Below are 25,949 nucleotides of genomic sequence, written 5' to 3'. Positions count from 1 at the left end.
TTTCCGGCCAAATTTGGACTGAAATTGCGAATTTTTCAGTTTTACGAGACCAAATTGAAACCCTAAAAACTTATGGGACTAAAACGAAAATGACCTATAGCTGTGGGACGAAAATTGTCTTTTGCCCATTTTGATGCAAAAGCTTAGGTAGTAATTCGTGATTTTGGTAAAAAGAATTATCTATTATTCTTATAAACTAATATGCAATATTTATGAAAGTATTTTAAGAAAATTTCGATACAAAATATATTAAGAAATAGCTACTTACTCGATCCTGATAACACCATATCAATTTTTATTCATTTTACCAATATAAAGATATCTAACACTCTAATATCTGTTAAATCTATAAAAAGAGAAAAATGTAAGCAATTCCCTTGTAATATTGCAAACGAGCAAATTACCCCTTATAAAAAAATAAATATCAATTTATCTCATTGTATTTTTTAAAATACAATAATTTACCCCCCTATAATTTTTAAAATGAAGCAATTCACCGTCTTGCATAAGGAGGTAAATTGTTTCATTTTTAAAAAGGTATAGAGGGATAAATTGCTATTTTTTTTATAAGAGAATAATGTGCTTATTTTCAATATCACATGAGGATAAATTGCTATAAAAATATCTTATTAGCCAAACAACAAAATCATAGTATATTGATTTATTGGAGTTGTGTGAAGGGCAAAGTAAGAGGGTATTCATTAAACTAAAAAAGGAATTAGTATTTTTTATGGATATCATAAAATACTGAAAATTTTGAATTTTGTTGTTTTTCTAAATAAAAAGGCAAACTATAAAGCATCAGACAATTCGGCAGAAGGAGAAAGAAAAACAGAAAAAAATTACGGTTTGCATGCGGACAGCAGAGAGAAAATGGAGAAAGAAGAAAGGAGGAGAAAGATAATAGCTCGAGGGACAGATCGTTTGGCTCTCATCACTGGCCGGATCCAGACACTCGACCCCGAACCCATTACCAAGTGTTCTTCGTTTACCGCCTCTCGCCAAGATCGTTATCCACCCGCGCAACACGCCCGCTCCTCATCGGAACCTGTGGCCGCGAATGACGAGGAGCTGTTTCGATATGTTGATCGAAATGGTATTTGATTTTCTCGTAATTCATGTGTATTACGTTTGGATTTATTGAGGTGTTGCCTTGAAATTACTGCGTGTACGTGTGTGTGTTTGTGCGCTGTGCTGATTTTTGCGGTGATATGAAAGGGCTAAATTGTGAGGTTTTATGTACGTGTAATGATTTCTTCGACTACGTGTACGTTTTTGTAAGTCTTGAGAGTGTGGATGGTTGAATTTAAACACCGGTTTCCGGTATATGAAATCGGCAGTTTCATTGGATTGGGAGATTAGTTTTATGCTTCTTTGTGGTTTTCAAAAAATATCAAAAGGCGTCGAATACCTTATAGTTATAGTGTTTCAGGATGTTGTAATGGAACTCGAGCAGTTGCCTTTGCGACCATTTTGGTTTTCCTGAGACTCGTGGATACCAGGAATCCCTGTAACAATTTACCTGCTGTGTGAAAATCTTCATGCAAGGAATATTATACTTGCAAAAATGGGCTAATGTTAAACCTGACCATCCCTTTGTTTGGCGACTGACTTGGGGTTGAATACTAGAGTATCTTATTCTTTACTAGTCTCGATGTTTTCGTGGCATCATTCTTTAGCAATCAGTGTTTGTGCTGCATCCTCTAACTCAGTGGTGATACTACTTTCGTACGGTGTTAACTATGGTTGATGCACTAAGAGTTTTTTATAATAATCTATGATCTAAGGTTAATCTCAAAGTTACGAATTATTCATGGTTGAGGCATGCCTTCTTCTTGTCACGTTTTAACTTTCTCCTATAACTGGTCTTGAAGGTGAAGACGATGCGTTTGATACAGTAATGAGACACGGCAATCGTCAGGATGTTGCTAAAGGAAATGATTCAGAAAGCAGAGCTTCTAACCTGCTGAAGCTTGAGCAGAAAGAAGTAGCTACATTATCATCAGATAATGTGAATTTACATGAGAAACTATTTAGCTTTTATCTTGGTTCAATAACTCTCAAGGAAATAAATTTTGGCATAATATCCTCAGAAGATACACGGGTTATGTGTTCTATGGCTATAGCTATTTTGGTAGTTTTATCTAATGTTACTCTTCCTCATGATGTAGCAAAGCCAAAGAGCCTTATCGCCTACCGGCCCATTTTTGTGGTATTGCTCACTGACATGTTTATATTGGCTGCGAAATTGGCACCTTATGCTCAAATAAGAAAGGAAGATAAAGAACCACAAGTTGAGGAAAACGGAGGTGTAGAGAATTGGGGAGGAGCTGTTCAGTTGTTAGAAATTGGCGTAGTTTTGCATCAGACGGTCCGTGCTCTCTTCATAGATTTCAGTTTTTACTTGGTGGTTGTTGTATGTGGCCTTTCCCTGATATGAAGCTTGCTCTGATCAAATCTGGCCTGACTAGCTTTCCTCCTGTAAGTAAATTCTTTACCGGCATATGCAATTCCTGTTGTGCATTCATTCTGTTGGCCTAGTTTTCTTTTTCTAAATAGTTTCTCCAGATGATTCCATTTGTTATTCTAGTATTTGAATTCTTGTTTATCATGTATCTCTGCAAGAATATGGGCATGCTTTCAGGACTAGCTATCAGTAAATTCCTGTTTGACAAAACTTATACTACCCGAAAGGTGTTAAATTTTCGAATAAGTTGAGAAAGTAGCAAAAAACCAAAGTGGAGGATAATGTCTTGAAAAAAAGTGAGAATAAGTTGAAAATTGAGTGTTTTGTAGAACAATTAGTTTTATCTTTCTTTGTCTTTCAATACTAAAATTCAAAAAGCGCGTCTTCTGTTGATTCAATCTATTGCCAAAGTTCAGTTTCACTTAACAATGTATTAAGAAAAATAGATGATTTTCATATGATTGTTATTCATAACATTAACGAGCCTTTCCCTATTTTATATAGAGGATTATATGGTAGGTCAACCAAACATTGATATAATATGTTGTGCCACTTGCTTATCTTGATTTGAGTATGTTTATCAGACCTAGGACCGTCAACATGGATGTTGGAGTTTCGTTCTTCATTAAGATATTAGGGTAAGTTTCGCGTGAGTTTCTTGTCTTGAAGCCCCAAGACCGGCAAGAATGGAAAAGCTTTGTGGTGCGCTGTCAGACGTCAGCTACGAACAATGCTGCCAAATGTAGAGACTTGGATAAGTTGATTCAGAAGAATATAATTGCAAAAAAAGTGACTATTAGTAGTTCAGGTGTTATATACAAAATAATTTCCAGTTCAGGTATTATAGACCAACTATTAGCTGCTCGGCTTTAGCTGTTACTGAAAATTCCCTGTTTGCCGTTTTGTGATGTTCTGATAAGAGCTGAGGTGGAAAACTGATATGAGAAATGTACGTTTTGAGTGTTTCGACAGATGAAATTTTCTTGGTATTGAATTGGAAAGAAAGAATCTGTTCATGAAAATTGTTAGTAGAATCTGTGTCTGATGTTCTGTGTTGTGCCAAGATAATCATCAATACCTTCTGTTCACAATGTGATCTGAATTTTTGCGATCGTACAAGCATCATTAGACTAACCACCACAAGAAAGACGACTCTGAGCATATTATTTCTTTTTATTAAGAAAAACTTAATTTTCTCACGAGGAATACATCAAATACTTTGACATTTGTCCCTATATGGAAAATTTTCTGGATATGAACATAAATATTGAACTGAATTGAACAACACACAGTGACAGTACAGAGAGATGAAGACCAATTGAGCTACATAGACGTGTGTGTGTGTGTGAAGCATATGCTCTCTTTCTTATAATCAAACAATCAAGTCATTCTTATGAAAGATCCTTGATGGAACAGCAAAGCGAGCAGAAAATGAACGGGAAAGATCATCCAGACCAGCCCACATCAAACCCCGATCAAAATTCTGAGAGTGACAGTATGGATCATATATAAGAAAACCTCATCACTGGATTTGAACAGTACTGGGGCAGTATTTTTCACTTGTCTTTCTTGAATATTCTCCTCCATAACACTCTCCGAGGTCTCGACGATCTTCTCACACACATATCATACGGCATGAATCTGGTCCTAGTTTCGACTTGTATGGTGTCTTGGCCACCACAAACCATCATTAAGGGTGGCAAATGAACGGGTTGGGTCGGGTCGGGTCGAGTCCAAATGAGTTGAGTTCAATATGAGTTTGGATTAAAGTGTTGAAAATGGATTAAATAGGTCAGGTTGGGTTAATGATACCCATTTTTTATATGTAATATTTACAAAATTTAAAATTTCAGATAATAATAATAAGATGACAATATCTTTAGTACAACTTATAATATAATATAATATGATTAAATTTGTATTATTCATTCTTTATGGAAAGTAATCGGGTTACTTTAAAGATTCATTTGTTATATATAAAATGAAAAGCTTGTAAAGTATTAAAAAGTAAGGCATTTTTTCGAAACAAATCATGAGATGAATAGTTGTGCAATCAATTTCTCCATGATTCTTTCTAAAATTGAATTGTGACTTTTCAATCACAATAATAATAGTACATGTTACTTCATTATAAATTTATAATATAATTGTATATGTTCATTGAAATTTATAATATAATTGTATACTGTTAGTTTATTAAAAAAAAATTAAATGGCCACATACGAATTATAAATTTTGACTATATTATAAAATTCTTCACTTTCCTTTAATTTGTTTCTCATTAATTTAAAAAATAATAATTTACTAAATAAATTTTGAAAATTTTGTTGCTCATAAAAATGTGAAAGTTTTAGTAATATATATTACAATTGAATCAATTCTAATGAACTTAAAACTTAACATCAATCCACTTAAAATCCATTACCAATTCATATAAAACCCATCACCAACCCATATATGAGATTATAATTTAATACTAATATCTTTCATCAATTCTATTATATTACTAAAATAACTTTTGGTAAATTAATAAAAAATTAAATATGAACCCATTTATGATCCATTAGAACCCATAATCTATTTAAATTTATTTAAACAAAATTATATTGAACCCATATTAAAAAATTTTAAACCGAATTCAACTCAACCAGGTGGGTTCAATTGAAACTATGAATTTTCACCCGTATTGCCACCGTAACCATCATACTCCCATGTAGTTCATTCAAGAAAACTAATCTGTAGTGTGTGTGTGTGTGTAATGATCTAAGGAGTTGTAGTTAGTTTCATGTTTCGTAGGAAGGAAGTGAAAATGCTTGGAGTTGCAAACTCATATGTGTATGGGGGGATTGCAACACTTATAGTCGTAATATTCTTATATAAAAATGAGACATATGTAAATATTGGTTCTGATATAAATGTGAGACGTCTGTAGTTGCCGTGCAAGTAAATATTCATCAAAAGAGGAAATAAAAAATCATCTTCTTTAGGAATTACTATAATTATTAACTATATTGTTTTCCTCTTTTTTGAATTAGAAAAATATTTTTTTGTCTAATTTTTTAATCAAACAAAATTTAAATTACGCCTCGATAATTCGTGTTATCAATGTATTTGAAAATGAAACATCAACATCTAGCAAATTTATTGAAATTTGTAGCAATAAGATGAAATAAATATATAAAAGTTGTAAATTTGAAAAAAGAATCTGAAAACATAGTCAATAATTATAATGATTTTGGAACGGGGGTGATTAGGAATTTACGTGATGTTTTGGGGTGAATATCTGAGTCACACCTCCACCTCAAACCAAACCCATTTGTTTTACCATAATATCACAATGAAAAGCAAGTGGACTGGTTTAGCTGCCTACTGTCACTGTGACTCTGACTATGAGGAATAAAAAGGTTGCCACATTCTTCTGCGTTTCGTCTCTTACTTTTTTGCTTTTCCTTCTGCTCTTATCTTCTTACCGTCCAATCCACCAATTTGAATTCAAACATTCCAAATGAATTTTTTTGAGATAAATATTTAATAATTTTTTAAGGTATTTCTAATGAATCAATTACATACATTATTATGTTACGAATTTTAGTCATTACATAAATAATCAAAACTTAGTAATAGTTCATAATAAACTAATAATTTCTATTAAAATAGAGCAAGATCAAAGCATTGTTAAAATTTTAAACTTATTACAGGCCTCGTGTCCTGTGACATTTAAGGCGAAAACATAGAGTAAGGATAGAGTCTTCTACCCAACTTTCTTTATTTATATGAAAATTGAGTTCATAGATAATTTATAAAAGTTCCTATAAGTAATTCAAATGAGACAATTGAAGTTCAAAATGGCCCACTGGATAATGTATAGTTTTACGCCCCATGGCCTGAACTCAGTTGTCCCATTTTGGTATACATCACTTGGAAATCTCAATGTTCGCTTCAAGATTGATTGCAAACATGTTGGGGCCAAAATTTGATGGATCAGTACTTCGTTTTCCACTCGTCTCAAATTGGCTAAATTCAACCTCAAATCATATATCAACCAATTAATTATTTGAGAAATTTGACATTAAAGCACCTACCCATCACACCATAAGTCTTCCTGAAGATGATATCTTCTGACAAATTAAACTAAATATTGAATATTACTTTCACAAATATAAGAATTGAACAAATCTACAAGGGAGATTTAACCTACTTAAATAAATAATGCACAAGATACACATGAAAAACAACTAAAAAACGAGTTGGGTCGGCAAACTCCCCCAACCTACACATGATTATTGTATTATACTCGTATATGATTCAGCTATAATTTAAGAGAATTGATTAATTGCATAATGAATGCAATTAATTAGATGCTATCTGCTTGATTTAGGTTGTAATATTTCATAATTTTAATTCTCCATCCCGAATAAAGTACCATATATATTTTTTTTCTAAATATTCTTCCCAGAATAAAACTTCAAACCTAATAAACCCACAAAGTCAAGAAAACTGTCATGGGACTGGGGAAAAAACAACTCCTCCACCTTCCAATATAATTTGGAACCATCCATACACAGAGATAACAACAAAACTCAAACTTCCTTCCCCAGCTCCCGATTGCCAAGTGGCTGGAGCTTCACGTGGCACATCACCACAATTCCAATATCTTACAGTGCACAACACCTCAAAAAATAGGCAATTAATAGAGGAAAATTCTGCGAAGATAAGCTTTCAATGGAAAAGGAAACACCAGTACAAAAGCTATCCCTTTCTGTGAATAAATTCCAATATTTTTAAAATCCCAATCTTTCAATTGGTTCCTTTCTTTCCTATATAATTTCATGATTCCTTATTCTTCCGCGTAAAAGACCATAACTTTCTCACATACAGGTTGAAGGGAGGATTTGTATCTCAGAAATAAAAAATGTGTTACCCCTTTGATGCCTATTGGGAGGGTGCTTGTTACGAGTCTGCCAATCGCAGAAGGCAATTGGTTGCGGCGGCAGCAGCAGCTGCAGCCGAGGCCGCAAGGCGGAGGGAAATGATTGGCAGAGGCGGTGGACTGGCTGAGGGAGGTGGTGGAATTTCAAAGGGATGTGTGTGCTCGCCCACCAGCCACCCTGGTTCGTTCAGGTGTAGGCAACACCATGGAGAATATCAGTGGGTTAATCGGCTGGGACCTAAGCCCAGTTAGTAAGAAAGTAAAATTTCACGACATGAGGAGTTAAGGTCAGTATAACTGTATATACTCCATGCTGTCATGTTCTTGTACAAATCAAGTTAAAGCCAATAATATGAAGGATTGCTATAATTAGTTCATGTGCACCAATAGTAGCAGTGTATTATTACATGACCAAGAAACCACAGGTATGTGCATCTATGTGTACTTTTCTTCCAGATGTCAAATAGAAAGGGGTGATGCGTGTTTAAGTTATATAATACATTCATAACAATATTTTCCCAAACTATATAATTACAAGGAGATGCATATCGGAAACCTTTTGAGCAATTTACATGGTTTCTCTCTGCTTCAATGATTGCCCAGTTGATGTAAACAACTGCCTTACTAATTCACCCCGGTACCTGTACAAAATCCAATATCTTCGTCATTGTTGAGAGTGGAAATTATTTATCCATTAAAAACTGCAACTAAGAGAATGTACCACTACATGTTCATGCACTATGCGGCTCAAGATTATTTTGCCAAGAGGATGGCAAGATTAGCGGTTAAAAGGATAATGTAAGAAACATGCAGGGAGAGCCAAGTCGGAGGGGTTGAAGAATTTATGTTATGTTGTTTTTTGAATTTGTTGCAACTCGGAGTGTGGCTTCAAAGTACTGCCTCAAGTGCAAGGAAATATTTTAGCCCATGTATCTTTCAATTTCTTCATTACCTGTTATTTAACGTATGAGGTCAATCTGGACATTCACCTCAAGGGTGGCAACTGTGGTGGGTAATTGTCTGATTACGCGTATTTACGACGACTTCACACATTATTTTTGCCTGTAAAAGATCAGAAAGAAAATGATATTAGATGCATTTGAGGCAGATCAGCATATCAAGATTCCTTTCATAAAATCATATGTATTTTTGACGTGGATTATCGACCATCCACTTGAAAGTGAAGAATGTTAGGATGTAGTCTGTGGGGTCACCATGCCACCATCTCCTCAGAATAACACAAACCCGGAACTGACTTTCAATTTAACAATCAATCCATCTCGAGAAGGTGCAAAATAATTGTTCAGAATATGTTCAAAGGAATGATATTCTTCATTTTACATTGCACCAGGGGCAGTATCACCCAAAACAGATTCGGAATACATACAATGCATATGTGAGCAGAATCCCTTTTTTCTTAATCTTTTCACAACTTAGATAGGTTTAACTGTAATATGCCTCCTTAAACTTGGGTTTCCTAACTCAAGATTTCAACATTGAAATTAAATGTACTTCCATATCTCTAGGATGTGGCATCTCTGCCTCTAGCTCATGGAGAAAGCTGTTGCTTCTTTTTCAAAAATCGCTAAAAGCAACTGAGAAGGTGCAATGTTTTTGAGTGAAGCTGTGTTTGTGGGAGAAGATGAATGGAAGGAGAAGGCTATAGTGAATATAAGACCAGCTTCTGACATCGGGCTGAGGTTCATTCCTTGCAAATACTTGAATTTAAATTCATTTTGACCTAACCATTTTTATTAACAGTTTTCTACTAACTTGAATACAAGTTGAACTCATGAATTTGATATTTGGTTCGTGGAAAGAAATTTTTAGATGAGCAGTTCCAAAAACTTGACAATATGCTCTTCATCTTACTCCACCAACTAGAGAATGGGGATACTATTCCTTGGCACTCTCTCTCCCCACTCGGTACAAACTAAATTCTATCAACTTCATACTCAACCAATGTATTATTTACTGGAACGTTAACGAGAAATCGCAGCGATAATCTAAAATTACTCTAGCAGAATTATCACGGCGGGATTTTTAATGGTAAAAAGAATCACCTTGAGAGGCACGTGAAAGAAGAAAATCCTCAGCTTCCCACTAGTCTCTGACACCGTATCGAACGTAATCGAACCTCGAGCCAAATCCTCGAGCAGCAGAATAGCATCACTCAACATCTCCACGGCGTCGAGCTGGAGCGTGGAATTCAGGTACGACGAGCCACGCGCCCTGATATGTCCACCGTCCGAAGTCATTAATCCTAGTCTCCTCCCCCTGTACCCAATCCCAACGATCAAAGAGTCATAGTCGAGGGAGTAGAAATCCTTGTTCCGAACCTTAATCGTCGTGTCTAGGGTTAGGTCGAGTGAGATTTGGGGGCGCGTATCAAAATGGAGGCGGTCAAGGTTCAGGCGAACGACGGAGAGCTCAGGGTCGGACGGCCAGAGGAGGTACCCAGCGGCGACGAGGATGAGGAGGACGGCGGCGCAGCAGATTAGGCGTCCCCAGCATGGTTCACGGCGGACACGGCGGCGGTAGGGGGGTAGGTAGGGAGGTAGAACGATGACGTATTGTGGTGGTTGGGAGTAAGAGGCTTGGGGTTCGGAGAGGAGGGGCTGGCCATACGACGCCGTATCAGGATGCTTCACCGCCGTCATTGTGGTGTATGTGTACGTATGGTATTGCTGTATATTTATTTAATATGACATATATATATGGCGGGGACTCCAGAGATCTAGGAGGTGTGAGGATTTAGGTCGTCGGAGGATGGGATCCACTATAGTTCCCTTGGTTTCGTTCCTGCAATTTTGTCCAGTTTGAACTGAACGCGTTTATATGGCGCATTTGACTTCATGTTGATCGTATTGAGAAGAATGTGTGTGCGGGTGTGCTTTCTCCCCCTTCTTTTGAACAAATAGTGGTATTTTGATGTGTACCGGAGTTCATTAACATCACTATAATTAAAGAATTTTTATAAAAATTAATTTACAAAATAAAAATTAGCATTCTAATCTATCATCTCAATTTACTTTGTAATATGAGTGCCCGTACGAATTCGGATGAGGCCCCAAAAAAACCCGACCCGATTTTTATAGTTGGACAAATATAATGAAATTTCATCTGATAGTTTCCAGATTTGCAAAAGAGGGCAACTACTTTTTGGCTCCAAAGAAAGAACTTTCGAATATAAAATCCAAAATCCAGAACATTCTGAACCCAATAAAATTCCGGACTTGCACTAAAAAAATTGCATCTTCCACCTTCTTTCACAACCTGTTTCCTGAATCCAGCGAGCCCCAACCCTAGAATTCTACCATGTCCAGCAAGCAAGGTAATTAAATTGAACTCGTTTTCTTTGTAAAGCTGCAATATTTCGAAATTGCTGGTTTTTTCCTTTCCCAGTTCTATTCTGAAAAGAAAAAAATCAAGCTGAAAATTGATGGTTTCGGTGTCGTTCTTCCTTTCGTGGTCTTGAAACAGGTGGAAAAGCAAAGCCTCTGAAGCAACCTAAGCTCGAGAAGAAAGAATACGACGAGGTATTAATTTCTGGACTTGATTCCGCATGATCTGTTTAATTTGGAAAGTTGGGAATCTTGATCTGATTTGTGAACTATAAGGAATGTATTTGATCTGAGATATCAATTATAGTATAAGTGATGTTTATTGTCCGTTGTGTTTTTCCGCTGTTTAATCTAGATTGTATGGTGGTTCCGTTAATATTAATTCTACATCTAGCGTTGATGTCTATTTTTGATCTGCCGCCAAATGCTAAGAGTTGAGTTATAGACTCATAATCTCAATGCTATGCCGAACCAGTTGCATGCATATGTATCATGAGTTTTGCTATTCAGTTCGCTAATTGCAATAATTCCTAACTTATAATGCAACTCGAGGTATTCCTGTTTGTTCCAGTAAATAACAGAGAAAAAGAGAGAAGATAGTTTGTATTTCTGATCCGTAAATGGTTGGGAAATTCTCTGACTTGTGTTGCATATAGTTGATCCAATTTGTTCGATCCACATATGCTCAATTGGGTCAAAAGATTTGGCGAAGTAAAGGGAAGGAAAGAGTAGAATTGATGCAAAACCAATTCTTCTTGCATTTTCCTCTATATCAGAATTAGTCTTCCACAAGGTTTTAACTGTAATTTAATGTGAAAGTCAGAAAAATAATATAGATGTACGGATTAATTGACATTTCCAATAATTATATTTGTATGAATTGTTCCTTCATATATTCATTGAAAACCAGTAAAATAGAAGCATTTTTCGTAGTTTTTCTCATTCAAATCCATGATCCCATTGGAGCACTGATCAATCTCTAAAGGGAAAAGAAGGAAGTTAGTAGAACTTGATACACGATCCCTTGGTGGTTTTGAATATCATGGCTGCAATATTTTCTACTACTGCGCATCTGTATCCTCTTATCTAAAATGTATTGGGATGCTGCAGATCGACAAGATTAATCTTCAAAAAAAGAAGGAAGAAGAAAAGGTAATCTTACTCTGTGGACCGCCCTGCTCTACTGGTTGATTGATATCCCATCTCTTACCTGTATTTCTTGTGATATTCTATTCTCGGCAGGCACTTAAGGAGCTCAAGGCAAAGGCTCAGCAGAAGGGAGCTTTTGGAGGTGCTGGTTTGAAGAAGAGCAGCAAAAAATGAGTCCTGCTAAAAGCTAATTCGACCAATGGAAAATTTTCTTGTCATTGTGCCGTTGTATTCTTGACTCCTGGTATACGTTCTAACCCCGTTAGCTTGTGGTTATTGATGGTTGGTAATATCAAACTTATCAGGAGCATTTCTATGTAAAATTGTGTCCCGCGTATTAATAGATCAATACTACTGTTGCTTGTAATTTCACTGTACATTGTTTTTTCCCGTTCTGAAAATATTCTCTCAGTGATTTCTTGTTAATGTCCTGGTTCTAAAATCCTCAAGGACAGAGATGCAGAGACCTCAGCCACAATTCACAACCTGGATCCCTGCCTGGTTAATGGGCATGGTCCTCCAAGTGGCCCATTAGATACAAAAAGCCCAAAAACCAAATTCTTTAATGATGGGCTAATTCACGGCCCTGAGGAGCGCCTCCCTAGTTTAACTACGGGATAAATTGCAATCTACCTTTCTGTGTTATAAAAAATAAACAAGCAATCCTCTTATGAAAAATAAAATAGCATCTCCTTTTATGAAAAATAAAAATAAAGTAATGTACCCTCAGATATCTAAAAAATCATAGCAAGCGTTGAACTTATTTTCCTGCAGTTGGTATTGAGTAGTGCTAGACTTAGTATTTTATAAAGAAATATTAAAAAAAAAAAAACTAGCTATTGTGGCATGCCGCTCTATGTGTATATAATAAATAAATTTTATACACATTTTAAAATATATTAGAAATAATATTATAAATAAAGATAAAATTTATAAACCAATATCTCAATACATTACATTAAAAACAAAAAAGAAGAAAAAAAGAAAAAAACTAGTTAATCAATTAATGTAAAATTTGAAAAGTTAAATAAATTGGTTATTTTTATCGGTTATAGGACATTATTGATTTTACAAAACAATTGGTACAACAATTTCATTAATAGTCATTTGTAAGTGTGGAAGACCTTTTCTTTTTATACTAATGATTCATACGTGCATATAATAAATAATATATTATATTTTAAAATATATTATGAATAAAAAATATATAAATACATCATATTTCTAAAAAAGAAGAAAAGCAAAAAAAAAAAAAACTTTAAAAAATTATCGATATAACTAAAATTGATATTGCGATGTTATAATTATGATTTGTGAAAGAAAAATGCATTTTCTTTTAAATAGTATAGATGAATAAGTACAAATAATAAATTAAAAACAAAAAGAAATACCAGATCTGATGCAATGTGCAAGTATTGGGGGTGTGGGTTCAATCAATCAGTTTCAGGACAATCAGTAATGTTCATTAATGTGTTTTATATTTTTACCAACTTGGAGACAACATTGACAGTGAGGACTGTCAGCGCACCCATACCAAAACAGATACGATACCCTAATTAGCCCACCAACTGCATTTTATTACCATCTTAATAAAGAAACAAAGACTATCATGTTTTTTTTCTTTAATGATTAAAAATTAAAATTTAATGAATAAATTCTATTTATTATTTAATTTATTAAGATATTGTTATACGTAATTGTATATAATTATTTTATATTGTGATTTAATGAGAATGGACGAGAAAAAGAGAGAGAAAAGAGGTCACGACTCTTGCGGACAAATCCAATATAGTTTTCGTGGGCAACAACAATTGGATAGATCCAACAATTTCGTGGGCAAAACAGAGCAGGGTTTGTTGGGATTATGAGCATTCCAAAAAGACTTCCATCACCCACATCACCCTTTCCCCCACTTTCTCACCTCACAATTCAACTAACTTTAAGCACCAAAAAGTTAGATAAGGGCCCTTTTTTTTTCCCCTTAATCTAATGAAATTCGACCAACAATGTAACAAATATTATTGTACTTATTATAATCATTATCCTAAAGGTTAGTGGTCGAGTTTAAAGATATGTAAATTTCGTAGCAAATTCTTAAAGTAAAAGACTTTGAAATTAGATCAAATTTATACTAATATCAATATTATCAATTGTGAAATTCAGACTCTATACTTATATTATACATAAAATTACGGATGAAACGTTCGTAGCAACTACTTTGATTGACATAACGTGTTTGAATTAAAATGCCCTCAAATATGTTTCTTTTTTGAAATGAGTATCACCTTATTTGATTGTGCATATTAATAATGTTTTGTTTATGCATTTTTAAAGTTAATTCATTTTGTCTTCTCTTTTCATTTAATTAAATAAATATTTAAAATATACATACACATTAAATATAATATTAATTTTTCATGGGATTGATGTGATATCGGAATCCCAACTTTACAATTAAAATTTAATATTTTCCTTGTATCTTACATCAACAATTAAATAAATGCGCTCATTCTATATACGATATGTTTACACAATAGGCTAACGTTTTAGTAAATTAAAGTTGGGAAAATTTAATTTAATTGAATTTGGCAGGGGTTGGATCAGTTATCTAATAATGATATACTTATAGTGTAATAATGTATAATTTAAAAAAATAAATATCATATTTGCTTTGGGTAGAATGAACGTGTGAATTTCGAATTCCAAGAATCTGTCAGCTGCTTCTCTTTCTTGCAAGAACCTAGGCAAAAACGATACATTAATCATTAATATGATCCACGCAAAAAGAGTTACGAACAACCCATAATAGAAAGAAGCCGTGTTTTACATCCAAAAGTTGGTATATTCTCTTCCTCTTTTAGCCTTCCTCTCATCATGTTTGGGTCGAACTCTTTCTTGTATCTGAGTTGAGATTCAAGGAATTGAGTTCTTGAACTTTCGTACGTCTGTCCGTAAAGGGACAGGATTCTGCTGTATAAGTATATACCAGCAATCTTGCGAACGAGGAGAAAACTACTGCGTACAGAGTGAGAGAGAGAGAGAAGTGAGTTGGGAATGAGAGTAGGAGGGTGACATGGATTTCTGGCCGGAGTTTCTTGCGAGTAGTTGGGGAAGAGAGTTTGTGGCCGGAGGATTTGGCGGCACAGCCGGTGTTATAGCCGGTTATCCGCTGGATACACTAAGAATACGGCAGCAGCACTCCGGCAAAGGCTCGGCTTTTCAAATCCTCCGCCGTCTTGTGGCCAGCGAGGGACCCTTTGCCCTCTACCGGGGCATGACTGCTCCCTTGGCTTCTGTAACTTTCCAGGTCTCTCTCTCTCGCGCTCCGTATATATATGTATATATAGATAAATTGAATTTCAAGGTTCTTACTCTCTTCAACTTGTGAACCGTTGATAAGGATTAAATTTCAGGTAAGGATATTTAGGAAACAAGATAGTTGTTTTGTGGTTTGTGTAAGAATTTCTTGATATCTAAAAGAGGTAGAGATAGCAAATTCATGGATATTTACTAGAAAATCAAGAATTGTATGTTTATGTTTTGAGAATAGTATTGGCTTTTCTTCTTTCTTTGGTGTCTGAGGAAAGAGGTGATCGGATGATATGAGCCCCCAAATCCAGCAATTGACTGAACTATCTGTTATCTGATATGTTCGTAGCTGAATACGAAAATCTAAACGTAGTACAGTGGGGTGGCAAAGTTGCCATTGCTACTGTCCTCTTTCTCATACTATTAGAAGAAAACCATTGTTCATGTTTTCCTGGAAAAAGAAATCTCAGATTGCATTGGAGTATGTGGATGAAGTTGTTAAACTTGAAAAATGTATTGAGGCCACTTTCCTACGTAAGCAACCGGAAGAAATCTCAATCTCCGAACCACCATAATGTTGTATTCTTGTACTTGTACCTGCCTTATCTCTCTATACTTAACGAGACACTTCTCTTGATTCCTCAGAACGCAATCGCTTTCCAGACCTATGCAATACTATCTCGAGCAGTTGACGGGTGTGCTGCACCGGATGATCCACCCTCATACAAAGGTGTTGCTCTGGGAGGAATCGGCACTGGAGCAATACAAAGCCTACTTCTCAGCCCTGTCGAGCTGGTGAAAATCCGTTTGCAGCTGCAGACGAGAAGTTGTGACAAAAGCAATGCATCAGGCAGCCACAAGGGTCCATTAGATGTTGCAAGAAGCATATTCAGAAGTGAAGGTTGGAGAGGTATATACCGAGGCTTAACCGTCACGGTGCTCAGAGATGCACCAGCCCACGGTGTTTACTTCTGGACGTATGAGTACATGAGGGAACAGTTCCATCCTGGGTGCAGGAAAAACGGCCAAGAAACATTTGCAACAATGCTGCTTGCAGGCGGTTTGGCGGGCGTGGCTAGCTGGATTTGCTGCTACCCATTGGACGTGATCAAGACGAGAATTCAGGCGCATTCACATTCGTATTCTGGCATTGTTGATTGCTTTAGCAGGAGCGTGAAAGAAGAGGGGTACAATGTGCTTTGGAGAGGTCTGGGGACGGCTGTTGGGAGGGCATTTATCGTGAATGGAGCCATTTTTACTGCCTACGAGACAGCACTGAGATGCATATTCTGTAATGGCAATGGTAGTTCTGCAGACGTTCAGACAGAGAATGCTTTGTAGGTTAGAAGCTCCTGTTTGTTGGATTGAGCTGTCTGAGGAGCAGAGCAGTTATCGTGAGCAAAATGGGAGATACAAAAACAGAGGGATTCTTGAAATTGGATATGCATTCTTTCTTATGCTCTATATAGAAACAGAACTAATCATAGGTAAGTGTAAATTTAGTGAGATATTTGGTTTTATGTGGCAAAACAGGGTGTTAGTGGAGTGGGATTTTTGATTGGAAAAGAATGTCCCCCACTACTATTTATTATTTCAGGAGAAAACTATCTGTTTTATGGCATCCTTTGATGGTAAATTTTTGTTTGTTTAGAAAGAATATGTTACGAATGAAAACATAAAAACAGAGCTGAAATCATATATTACATCATGAAACAGGGTTTCCACAAGTAAACAAGCTGAAACCTTCGACATAAGCAATGCCTTGTATGTCAATCAAATTGTGAAAGTTACAAAGGTAGAGCTCTGTACTGTGTTCTGCTAACAAATGAGCGACAGCATTGTAGAATCAATATAAGCGGCTCGAATTGGGCCGAAGGGCGTGCAAGGATCCTCGGATGACTCTTGCAAGTAACCGGATAACGACCCATGAAAAAGTCGGTGCCAAAACCTCCTTCAGTATGTTTTCATGTTCACTCACAAAAGCTGCCTCAAGCAAACACATAATCGACTGTGGAGCCAATGTAGCAAACAGGCTGTGTCATCTGCGTCTTTGTGTAATATCATGTGATGACTTGCAGTTAATAGCCGGAAGAAACGAGGACATTGTGCTCCTTCAAGCGTTTCTGAAAATGAGCCAAACGATTTTGCAGTTGTAAGATACCAGCAGCTTTCTGGGACAGGATTGAGTTCAGTCTGGAGATGTAATCATCTAGCTGATTACCAGGTCGATCTGCCTCAACCAATAGATTCATCTCCTGTACAGAGCCAATATAACAAGATAAAGAACCAATGAAGGAGAAAATTATACACTGAAAGTTGACGTCACAAACCTCTCGAACAATATCCATTGTCTCCTCCACTTGTTTCCTGTGAGCATTGACAAGCTCTTCTTCTTCCTGAAAGAGCATGACCGAAATTAATCAACACAAAAACACTTAAATTCTTTTATTACTTTGCTTCTGCTATTTTTACCTTCAGTAAAGCATTCAAATCTTCGTCTGAATTTGAGTACTTCATTTCTGATTTGGGAGGATCCTTCCACTTTGTCTGACCATTGGTTCTCTTCACTTTGTCATCCGAGTTCGAAAAGTTGTATGAGTCAATTTTTGAGTTCTTCTTCCATGACGGCTTCTCTTGCTCGTAGAAATCCTCATCGTATTCTTCCCTATCCGTTTGTTCAGGCCATGAATCACCCGTGTCGTCTTCAAAAGTCGATGCAGGGGGAACGACTGAAGACAAGGGTTGTGTTGTTGACTCCTTCAGATTTGTGGTTGAAGATAAGACGTCTTTCTTGGAGTTGTTGCCTTTTGAAAGGCTCTTCACCCTAGAATAGTAACAAATTGCACAGTTAAGATTTTAAAGGCGAGAGTGTTTGTCTGATGGAGATAACTGCTCTTCAAAAGATGAAAAGTACCTGTCAGCATATCTTAAGGTGTTCAAGGTGTGTTCACAGGATCCTGAGTTTGGTGAAATACATGATATCATAACAGTTCGAGAATTTCCAACAAACGAATCCCTCAAGACTTCAGTTAATTTACTGCCTCTAAATGGAATGTGCCCTTGGTCGTTATCAAGCGCTCTAATGCATTCCTTCAATGCAAGCAAACTTTTATTGATCTCAGCTCCTTCCATTCTGCATATTGACAACATTGGATAAGAACTGGGAAGAAAGAAGATCATGACCTCTGCATCAACAAGAATTCTTTTCATGAGCAAAAGCAGCTAATTGGATATTATATACCTTGTTTGCTTATCGTTGTCTGTAGTATCTGCACCACGTTCACTTCCAGCAAGGTCTATAAAGGAAAGCTTCCCAACAACCCGTGGGGGTTTAGATTCACTGCCGTCAGCTGACCTCTTAATAGTAAGCTGAAGAATGGCATGTGATCGAGATGACTCCTCGTTCGCCCCTGTGGTGCCTGTACTTCTTGTTGCATTTCCTCTTTCAATGAGTTCCTTAATCGTCTCCACATCTACTACTCGATACTCTTGCAAGCCCACAATGCAAACCTGCTGTTTGCCGTCCTCTCTCATACAAAGTTTTCTGCAAGGGCAGGAGTTAGACATCTCATCAGAATTATGTTACAAAAGAGGATAGCTAAGAAAGAATCCAGCGAGACAGCTTACTTCCTATCACTGAGCAAGTCAAAGAGTTTTCCTCCATATATCTCGAAGAAGCTGACGAACAACTGAAAGCCTTGGTTCCTGTAAGTGTGGTGCATGAGCCTCAAGATATCTCTCACAGCTTTGAGGGGCAGTGGTTTCATAGTGTAAGTTTTGCCACTTCCTGATCAATTTCAGGATTGGTGAAAATTTGAGGAAGAGAGAAGGAAGATCGACAGGGTTATAAGAGGCAAGAAAACAAGGTAAGCCAAACTTATCAATAAATTAAGATATGCAGAATATTGGAAGAATCAATAAAGAGAAGTATCTAATACAAGAGTAAAGGCAAATGCAAACAGAGCCGATTTTTAAGGCTCGCATTGAGAACTAATAATACGTTGTGTTAGTACTAACCCAAAAAACTATAATCAAGTAAAACTGGATATATTGAGAGAGAAAAGGTTGTGGGACTGTCTCTCCCTACAAACTGATAGCCACTTCAATCACTCGTCCATGCAATGGTCAGCCAGCACAGTGTTTAACATAAACTTATTTTCTTTAATACTCAAATCAGTTTTTACGTTTTCAAGAGTTGTCTATAAGTGATTGTCATAGTAATCAGCAAGACTTCAAGAAAAGTGGAACTAAGATATTAAAAACAATTAATAGCTCGTAGTACTCCAGGAACCCACATCCCAAAAGTGATGATATAGTCAATACTCCATGTGAAATTAAAACTAGTCTAACCAAAAATAGCAAGTTTACACTTTACACCACATAGTTCCATCTGAGTGAGTGCATGCAAGTCATTACCTGTTTGGCCATAAGCAAAGCAAGTAGCTTTTGTGCGTTGGAAAATTATCGGAACAATAGGCTCCACAGTTTCACGATAAACCTAGAGAAATAAGATACGGACCACATAATTAAGTAAAGGCCAACACTCCCATGAATACAGAACATTTACTTCACCACAAATACCAGGTTAGTTCATGCACTATAATTACCTCATCATTTGAAACTTCCTCATTCAGCACTGCATCAAATACAAATTCATGTTTCTCCACATATTCTGTCAGGTCAACCTGCAGCATATTAAGATCCAAACATACTGAATGCTTACCAAACTAAATAGTCTAAAGAAGCAGGGAGAGAGACTGCTGTCATAACAATGCCTACAAGTTGAAAAACTGAATCAGCTCAGAACTTTTAAGAGTTTTACAGACCTTAAGTTTTGTCTCATGTACAACGAGAGAATTTGAATAGGTTTCTATGATATCTTCATCGTTCTTTGCCAGTTCCTTTTTGTTTAGTGGTCTTTTCCTCACCTGCAAAAGTTGGTCATCATCAGATGACACCATGAACAACAGCAAGGTAGCAATTGACTAATCTAGTGAATGCAAGAGATTGATGGGAAGAAAGAAATTTTATTCACTCACTGCACATAACTACACTACATGTATTTCTCAAATTATCAATTGATTGTTATAATTACACTCATTTATTTAGAGAGTCAAACGAAGCCAGCTACACTAGTTGTCTTTTTGTAAGTCAACCAATAGAAAAGTTGGAAATAGAACAACCTGAACAGAGCAGAATAGACATACCACTACTTTGATTTTCGCAACATTGCTGGCCTTGACATTGTCTGCTGCAATGCTTTTCAGAACATTGCTCTCAGGCAAGCCACGAGCTTTACCAGTTTGTTTATTGTTTCCAAAATATGGGTCAGAGTCACCAAAGCTTCTTCCTCGTATAAGATGATTCATTGGAGGGCCATCATACAGACCAGGGACGGACATCTGCTCTCAGTATTCACACCCCGAAGAAAGAGAATACAGGGAAAAAACAACAGTAGTTAGGCAACCATCAAACAAACTGAAGTGACATCTGAAATATAAAAATAAAATGCTAGAGACTTAGTGTTGTAACCAATATATATGAATACTCTCAGCTCATTGGAATTTGAAATATATAAGGATTTATTCACTCAGGAGTACTCCAATTTTGTATAAAGCCAGTTACACACATATACAAGCCTGCCAACTCCAGTGAATACAAGTAAGAACCTGAAGCACAAGATTTACCCAGAGGGTGAACAAAACCAAGTGATTATCCAAAACAATACAGTCCACCATCAGTATGCCCATCAAACGTCAAGATAAGCTCACTGGAAGCGCAAAATAGACAGCAAAGGATTATTATAAAGATTTAGAGACAAGTCAATTCACCACAATATAAACAGGAACCACCAGAAGCAGAATCCAATCGAACATGAACTAGCTAAACATCAACTATGTAACCTGAGTACTTCATCCATTAAATGTGTGAAAGAGTTCCACATTGGCTTCCTACTACAAACTCATATACCATGTAGCACGTGTATGCTAGGCTACAAACTATCAAGAAAAGACTATTCCCTCGTCAAATCAAGAAATTTACCTCAGGAAGTAGCTCAGTATCAAAAGAATGCAGATCCAACAACCCCGGGCTACACTCATTTGGAGAAACTTGCTCTTCCCCGTTCTTCCTCCGCGGATTCCCCGGCGGCGTTAAAGGCTCCGCAAACAAATCGCTGCCGCTACTATAAGTTCTCTGCGCCTGCACACTCCTATACATTCTCGGACCCTGACCACCTCCATTGTAGTACCCAAAATCCTTTTTTTTTTAAAAAAAAACCAAAAGATATTGAAAAAAAATCAAATTTGGGGTTTTACATTATAGCATCAGATCTATCTAAGTCCGTTAACACTAACTCACAAGAACTACATAAATGTACCTGAACTGGAGGAACCGCATTGTTGGATGACTGTAGGTGCTGCAGGCCAGCTGATTGCAGCCATCGGCCGTTCGAAGAACTCTCGAGAAAATTATCGGAGTACTGCCGCTGGTGGTGCGCCGGCGGCGCCCCGGATCTCTGCCTCCCCACCGCATTCATCTCTCACCAACCAGACCAAAAAAATCGGGGAAAAAAAAAAACAAGAACCCACCTCCTTAATGTGCAAAAACTACGGTTCCTGTGAACAGATTATCAAAATATCTCCAACCCAATATTAAAATCGAATCTTTCTGGAGTACTACAGAGGAATACAATGTATGTCTGTTAGAGAGAGAAACTCTTAGTGGTGATTATAAATGTGAAGACTTGGTCGGAGAGGAGCTCCGAAATTCAACGGCTGTGATTCAGTTTCACTTCGAAAATGCAGTGAAAAAGGTGAAAAAGATTGAAGATTTTCAGAGAACACTGAGACTCTGCTCTGCTTAAAAGAATAGATAATTTATTTTTTTCTGTTTAAGGCTAATTAATTAATTAACTTGATGATTATTTGTGATTAGAGAAGTGGGCCCAGCGAGAATTTGAATTTTGAAGAGGGGTGGATCGTCGCACGTGTGGGGACCAGCAGTACGTGTGAGGTATGTGATTGGCTGAATCCGGTGACGGTGAGTGGGCCCCCGCCGAATTTTGAATTAGAGGATGCTGTTGTTTTTGAACTCCATGTCGTTTCACGTGGTGGGGCTGTGTCGTTTAGTGCCTCTATCATCCTATAGGTGTTAAATAGATTAGGATTGTATGTGTTTATTTAATTATTAACAAAATTAAATATGTTCAATTATTTATTATTTATTCTGTTTAAATTTTGGGTCTGAGTTAGAAATTAAAGGAAAATTAAGAGCGGTATATATTTAATGATTAAAAAATCAATTGAATTTTTATAATTTCAATGAGAAAAAATTAAATAAAATAAATGGAAAAATGCAAGCAACCATGTTGTGATATTACAAATAAACAAATCACCCCCATATAAAAAAACAAATAGCGATTTACCTCTCTGTATTTTTTGAAATACAATAATTTACCCTCGATTTTTAAAATGTGCAATTTACCTCCCTGTATAAGGAGATAAATTGCTTCATTTTAAAAAATATATGAGGATAAATTGCTATATTTTTTTCATATAGAGATAATATGCTCATTTTCAATATGACAAGGGGTAAATTGCTCTTCACCCTAAAATAAATTCAGATGATGGACATAATTTTTAATGTATATATAAGTGCAAGATAGAAATATGACGATGTATTTGAAATATGTTAGATAGACCAAAAAATTATGATTATGTTAGAAATATGTTAGATAGACCAAAAAATTACTTAAGAAATATTTTAGATAGACCAAAAATTATGATTATGTTAGAAATATTTTAGATAGACCAAAAAATTACTTAAGAAATATGTTAGATAGACCAAAAAATTATGATTATCGAAATAATATCACGCTTTTTTTAACTAATAAAATGTATTTGAACATAAATATTACCATAAGCGTATATTTGCAGGAAATATGTTTTATTAGGTAAGTAGATCTCGACAGGCAATTTTTTCTTGAAAAACATGTGAATGAAAAATAAAATAGTGAGAGACAAATTGATCATTTATGTATATATTTCTAAATTTTAGTTATATATATATATATATATTGGTGGTTGAATGATGTCCCTTCATACAGTAATATACACGTCAAAATGATTAATTAGAGGCAGTCCAAAACACCTCTAAGTTATTCAAGAAAAGTTTAAGAAGGAACAATTTAGACGCACGTAAAATACACAGCAATTCCCTAAGAGATCATGTTGAGTGATTCGATGTTGGCGACCTACATATGAGACCAATTGAGAAAAAGACAAAATATTCTTCAATTAGTGGCAAACGACCTTCCTAAAAATTCAAAGACGTACCTTGAAGCTGTAATGACTCGTTTCAACAAAATTTCATAAAATAGGGATTTGTCTCTATTTTTATCTATCATTTGCTTGCTTATAAGCAGTGAGATAAGTGATGAAGTTGGGTAATTTTAACTTACACGCAATACACATTTAATTGCATTCTTTCACTTTATGGTTGATTTTCAATATTTTCACTTTTAATTTGGTAATGAATTAATTGTTTGAGTGCTAACATTTATTTTACAAGTTTTTACTATTAAAAACTTGCAAAACAATCCAAATATCTTTTACGTAATTCATTGAATTCAAGCATTTTTCCTCGTATTATTAAATAGTTTTTTAATGTATATATATCCCATTTATATATGCAATTATTTTACCAACTATGATTGTAACGTAAACGGAATTACACCCTTTCAAGAAAATAATAAATAAAGAACATTGACTCTTTTTAAGTACAAGCGATTGGATTCTTCTTAAAAAATGCAAATATTTATGACAAAATATTATCACATCTAAAAGGAACTTGCAGATAAAGTTATCAAACATTTTAAAAGAAATATTAAATGAACTTGCATTTCAAAATTTATTTATTTATTTATATTATATTATAAAAAAAATGATTAATTTGTTTGTTTTCTTTGTGATTGTCTACGCCTCAAAGGTAGGATCCCTTCTTTAGGCTCTATTATTGGGATGCAATCAAATATAAATTACAATAATATACTCACCAAAAACAGTAATTTAGTGACCAAACAAATCACATGTCTTAACAATTTGACCTCTTTCACAACACCTCAATCTCTTTTCCAAGTGATATAGGCCATATGAAGGCTAAGTGTCGGGCTTTAATTAAAAACCCGCAAGGAGACCAAAGGTCTAATAAACAAGAAAAGTGAATAATAGGCTCAAGCAAGGATTTATCTCAATGAGATGCGGACCACGGAACACCAGATTATGATGGATACTCGGCATGATCCTGGAAGGGCATACGTGGCGTCCATACATTGGATGAAAACTATAAAAACCTTCATTTTCTTGGTGGCAGTTAACTTAAATGCATTTATTTTTCAGCTCAAATAACCCATCCATCTTCCTATATCTAACTTGATCGTTGAAGTGCTCACGTTGGAGAAAAGCCCAACGCCTCCATTGTTTGTGCAAATTTCTAGCTTTTTCCTCCATCCCATCACACTGGGACCAAGATCTTACAACCTAATGACCCAACAATAGAGGGATTCATAGTTGGTGTCATCTATGGAAAATAATCTACAAAACCCACACCTTGTTAAGTTAGGCAAATAGAGGTGATGTATATGTTGGTAGTATTTATTTATTTATAAGAATAAAAAAGTAATTTTTTACATGCAAGTCATACAATAAACACATACCATTACCACGCCATATAATTTTTAATACCATTATAAAAATAAAAAATATTATTATTTAACATCAACTACTATTAATTGATTTGACCTCTTACAATATAAAATTTTTTTATCTCAAAATCGGCATTAATTTCACATGGTGCGCAATCGTATCGTGTGCAAAATCTTCATTTCATCCTTTTGTAAAATCACAACTACATCATAGAGATTAATCGATTAATTAATGTTTCGCAGTGGTGAGGAGAATATGTATCTTTTGCGGTCAAAAAATCTTTTGCCCACACAAGGTGGTGGAGTGGGGACATCAACTACCCCATCTCTCGCTCATGGTTTGGGCATGCTAGCGAATAGCGAATATGATTAACTTTACTAAGGAGGCTCTTTAGGAAATCATATTCAATGCAATTAAGGAAGTTTTGCATAAGAGTGTGGAATGAGAAAAATGAACCAAGTTTCCTCCTAGATATTTGTTTGAGGAACCTATAGGATTAAGATCAATAAATGGGAGGCATAACCCCAATAAAAATGATATAGTAAACAAAAAGGCAACAAAAAATTATATGAAATGACAAGAGATAAAGAAAAATTTTTGTACTACCAACCAAAATGATATAATTCCATGGGTGTTTGTTAACAATGGTATTTGAGAAGAAAACATTACAAAACAAATCTTCATTAAACAATGAAGCATGTCAAATAAAAAACCCAAATTTGGCCACAAGTTCAGACCCTAGTATGAAGTTAATTCTTATTTTTTCATTTTGCAAGCTGGTGTTATCTAGTGTCCTTGTTTTAGTAAGGGGTTTGTCCGATGAGAACTTTAATCATTTCATGTTTTAGGTTTATCATCACATCTTGTTATTGACAACCTAAAAAGTACAAAGGAGAGAAGAAAATGGTTAGAACTCTTAAGCTAATTTTAGCTAAAAACAACTACAGACTTCAGTAAAAGATCAAGATGATGACTTCTTTAATAGGCCAGGGTAAAAAAAAGAGCTTGTGCTTTTCCCAAAGCTTATTCCATTAATCATCCTTCAC

The 25,949-nt window shown here is 35.6% G+C and overlaps 4 protein-coding genes and 1 long non-coding RNA gene across 5 annotated transcripts; 3 read left to right on the top strand and 2 right to left on the bottom strand.

Moving 5' to 3' along the window:
- On the top strand, positions 826-3,482 carry LOC105164007. Its single transcript, XM_011082551.2, has 3 exons — positions 826-1,096; positions 1,875-2,481; positions 3,052-3,482. Exons 1-2 carry the CDS (start codon positions 874-876, stop codon positions 2,438-2,440), a joined length of 789 nt encoding a protein of 262 aa, XP_011080853.1. The 5' UTR covers positions 826-873; the 3' UTR covers positions 2,441-2,481; positions 3,052-3,482.
- Positions 7,736-10,302, bottom strand: LOC105164000. The gene is made up of 3 exons (XM_011082539.2): positions 9,461-10,302; positions 8,350-8,459; positions 7,736-8,038 (listed from the first exon to the last, which is right to left on the bottom strand). Exons 1-2 carry the CDS (start codon positions 10,055-10,057, stop codon positions 8,388-8,390), a joined length of 669 nt encoding a protein of 222 aa, XP_011080841.1. The 5' UTR covers positions 10,058-10,302; the 3' UTR covers positions 7,736-8,038; positions 8,350-8,387.
- Positions 10,537-12,257, top strand: LOC105163999. The gene is made up of 4 exons (XR_847972.2): positions 10,537-10,731; positions 10,881-10,936; positions 11,852-11,893; positions 11,984-12,257. It is a non-coding gene; the product is annotated as an uncharacterized LOC105163999 (long non-coding RNA).
- LOC105163991 (mitochondrial arginine transporter BAC2-like) lies at positions 14,606-16,604 on the top strand. The gene is made up of 2 exons (XM_011082532.2): positions 14,606-15,197; positions 15,845-16,604. The coding sequence occupies exons 1-2, from the start codon at positions 14,964-14,966 to the stop codon at positions 16,538-16,540; spliced, it is 930 nt and encodes a 309-aa protein (XP_011080834.1). The 5' UTR covers positions 14,606-14,963; the 3' UTR covers positions 16,541-16,604.
- On the bottom strand, positions 16,876-22,034 carry LOC105163981 (kinesin-like protein KIN-13B). The gene is made up of 12 exons (XM_011082521.2): positions 21,579-22,034; positions 21,242-21,457; positions 20,407-20,601; positions 20,026-20,127; positions 19,807-19,884; positions 19,616-19,697; positions 18,827-18,986; positions 18,441-18,743; positions 18,114-18,332; positions 17,672-18,023; positions 17,530-17,595; positions 16,876-17,454 (listed from the first exon to the last, which is right to left on the bottom strand). The coding sequence occupies exons 1-12, from the start codon at positions 21,735-21,737 to the stop codon at positions 17,278-17,280; spliced, it is 2,109 nt and encodes a 702-aa protein (XP_011080823.1). The 5' UTR covers positions 21,738-22,034; the 3' UTR covers positions 16,876-17,277.

The sequence above is a fragment of the Sesamum indicum genome, linkage group LG1 (assembly GCF_000512975.1).
Source record: "Sesamum indicum cultivar Zhongzhi No. 13 linkage group LG1, S_indicum_v1.0, whole genome shotgun sequence".
Classification (NCBI taxonomy): Eukaryota; Viridiplantae; Streptophyta; class Magnoliopsida; order Lamiales; family Pedaliaceae; genus Sesamum; species Sesamum indicum.
This window is presented reverse-complemented; position numbering and strand designations above follow the sequence as displayed.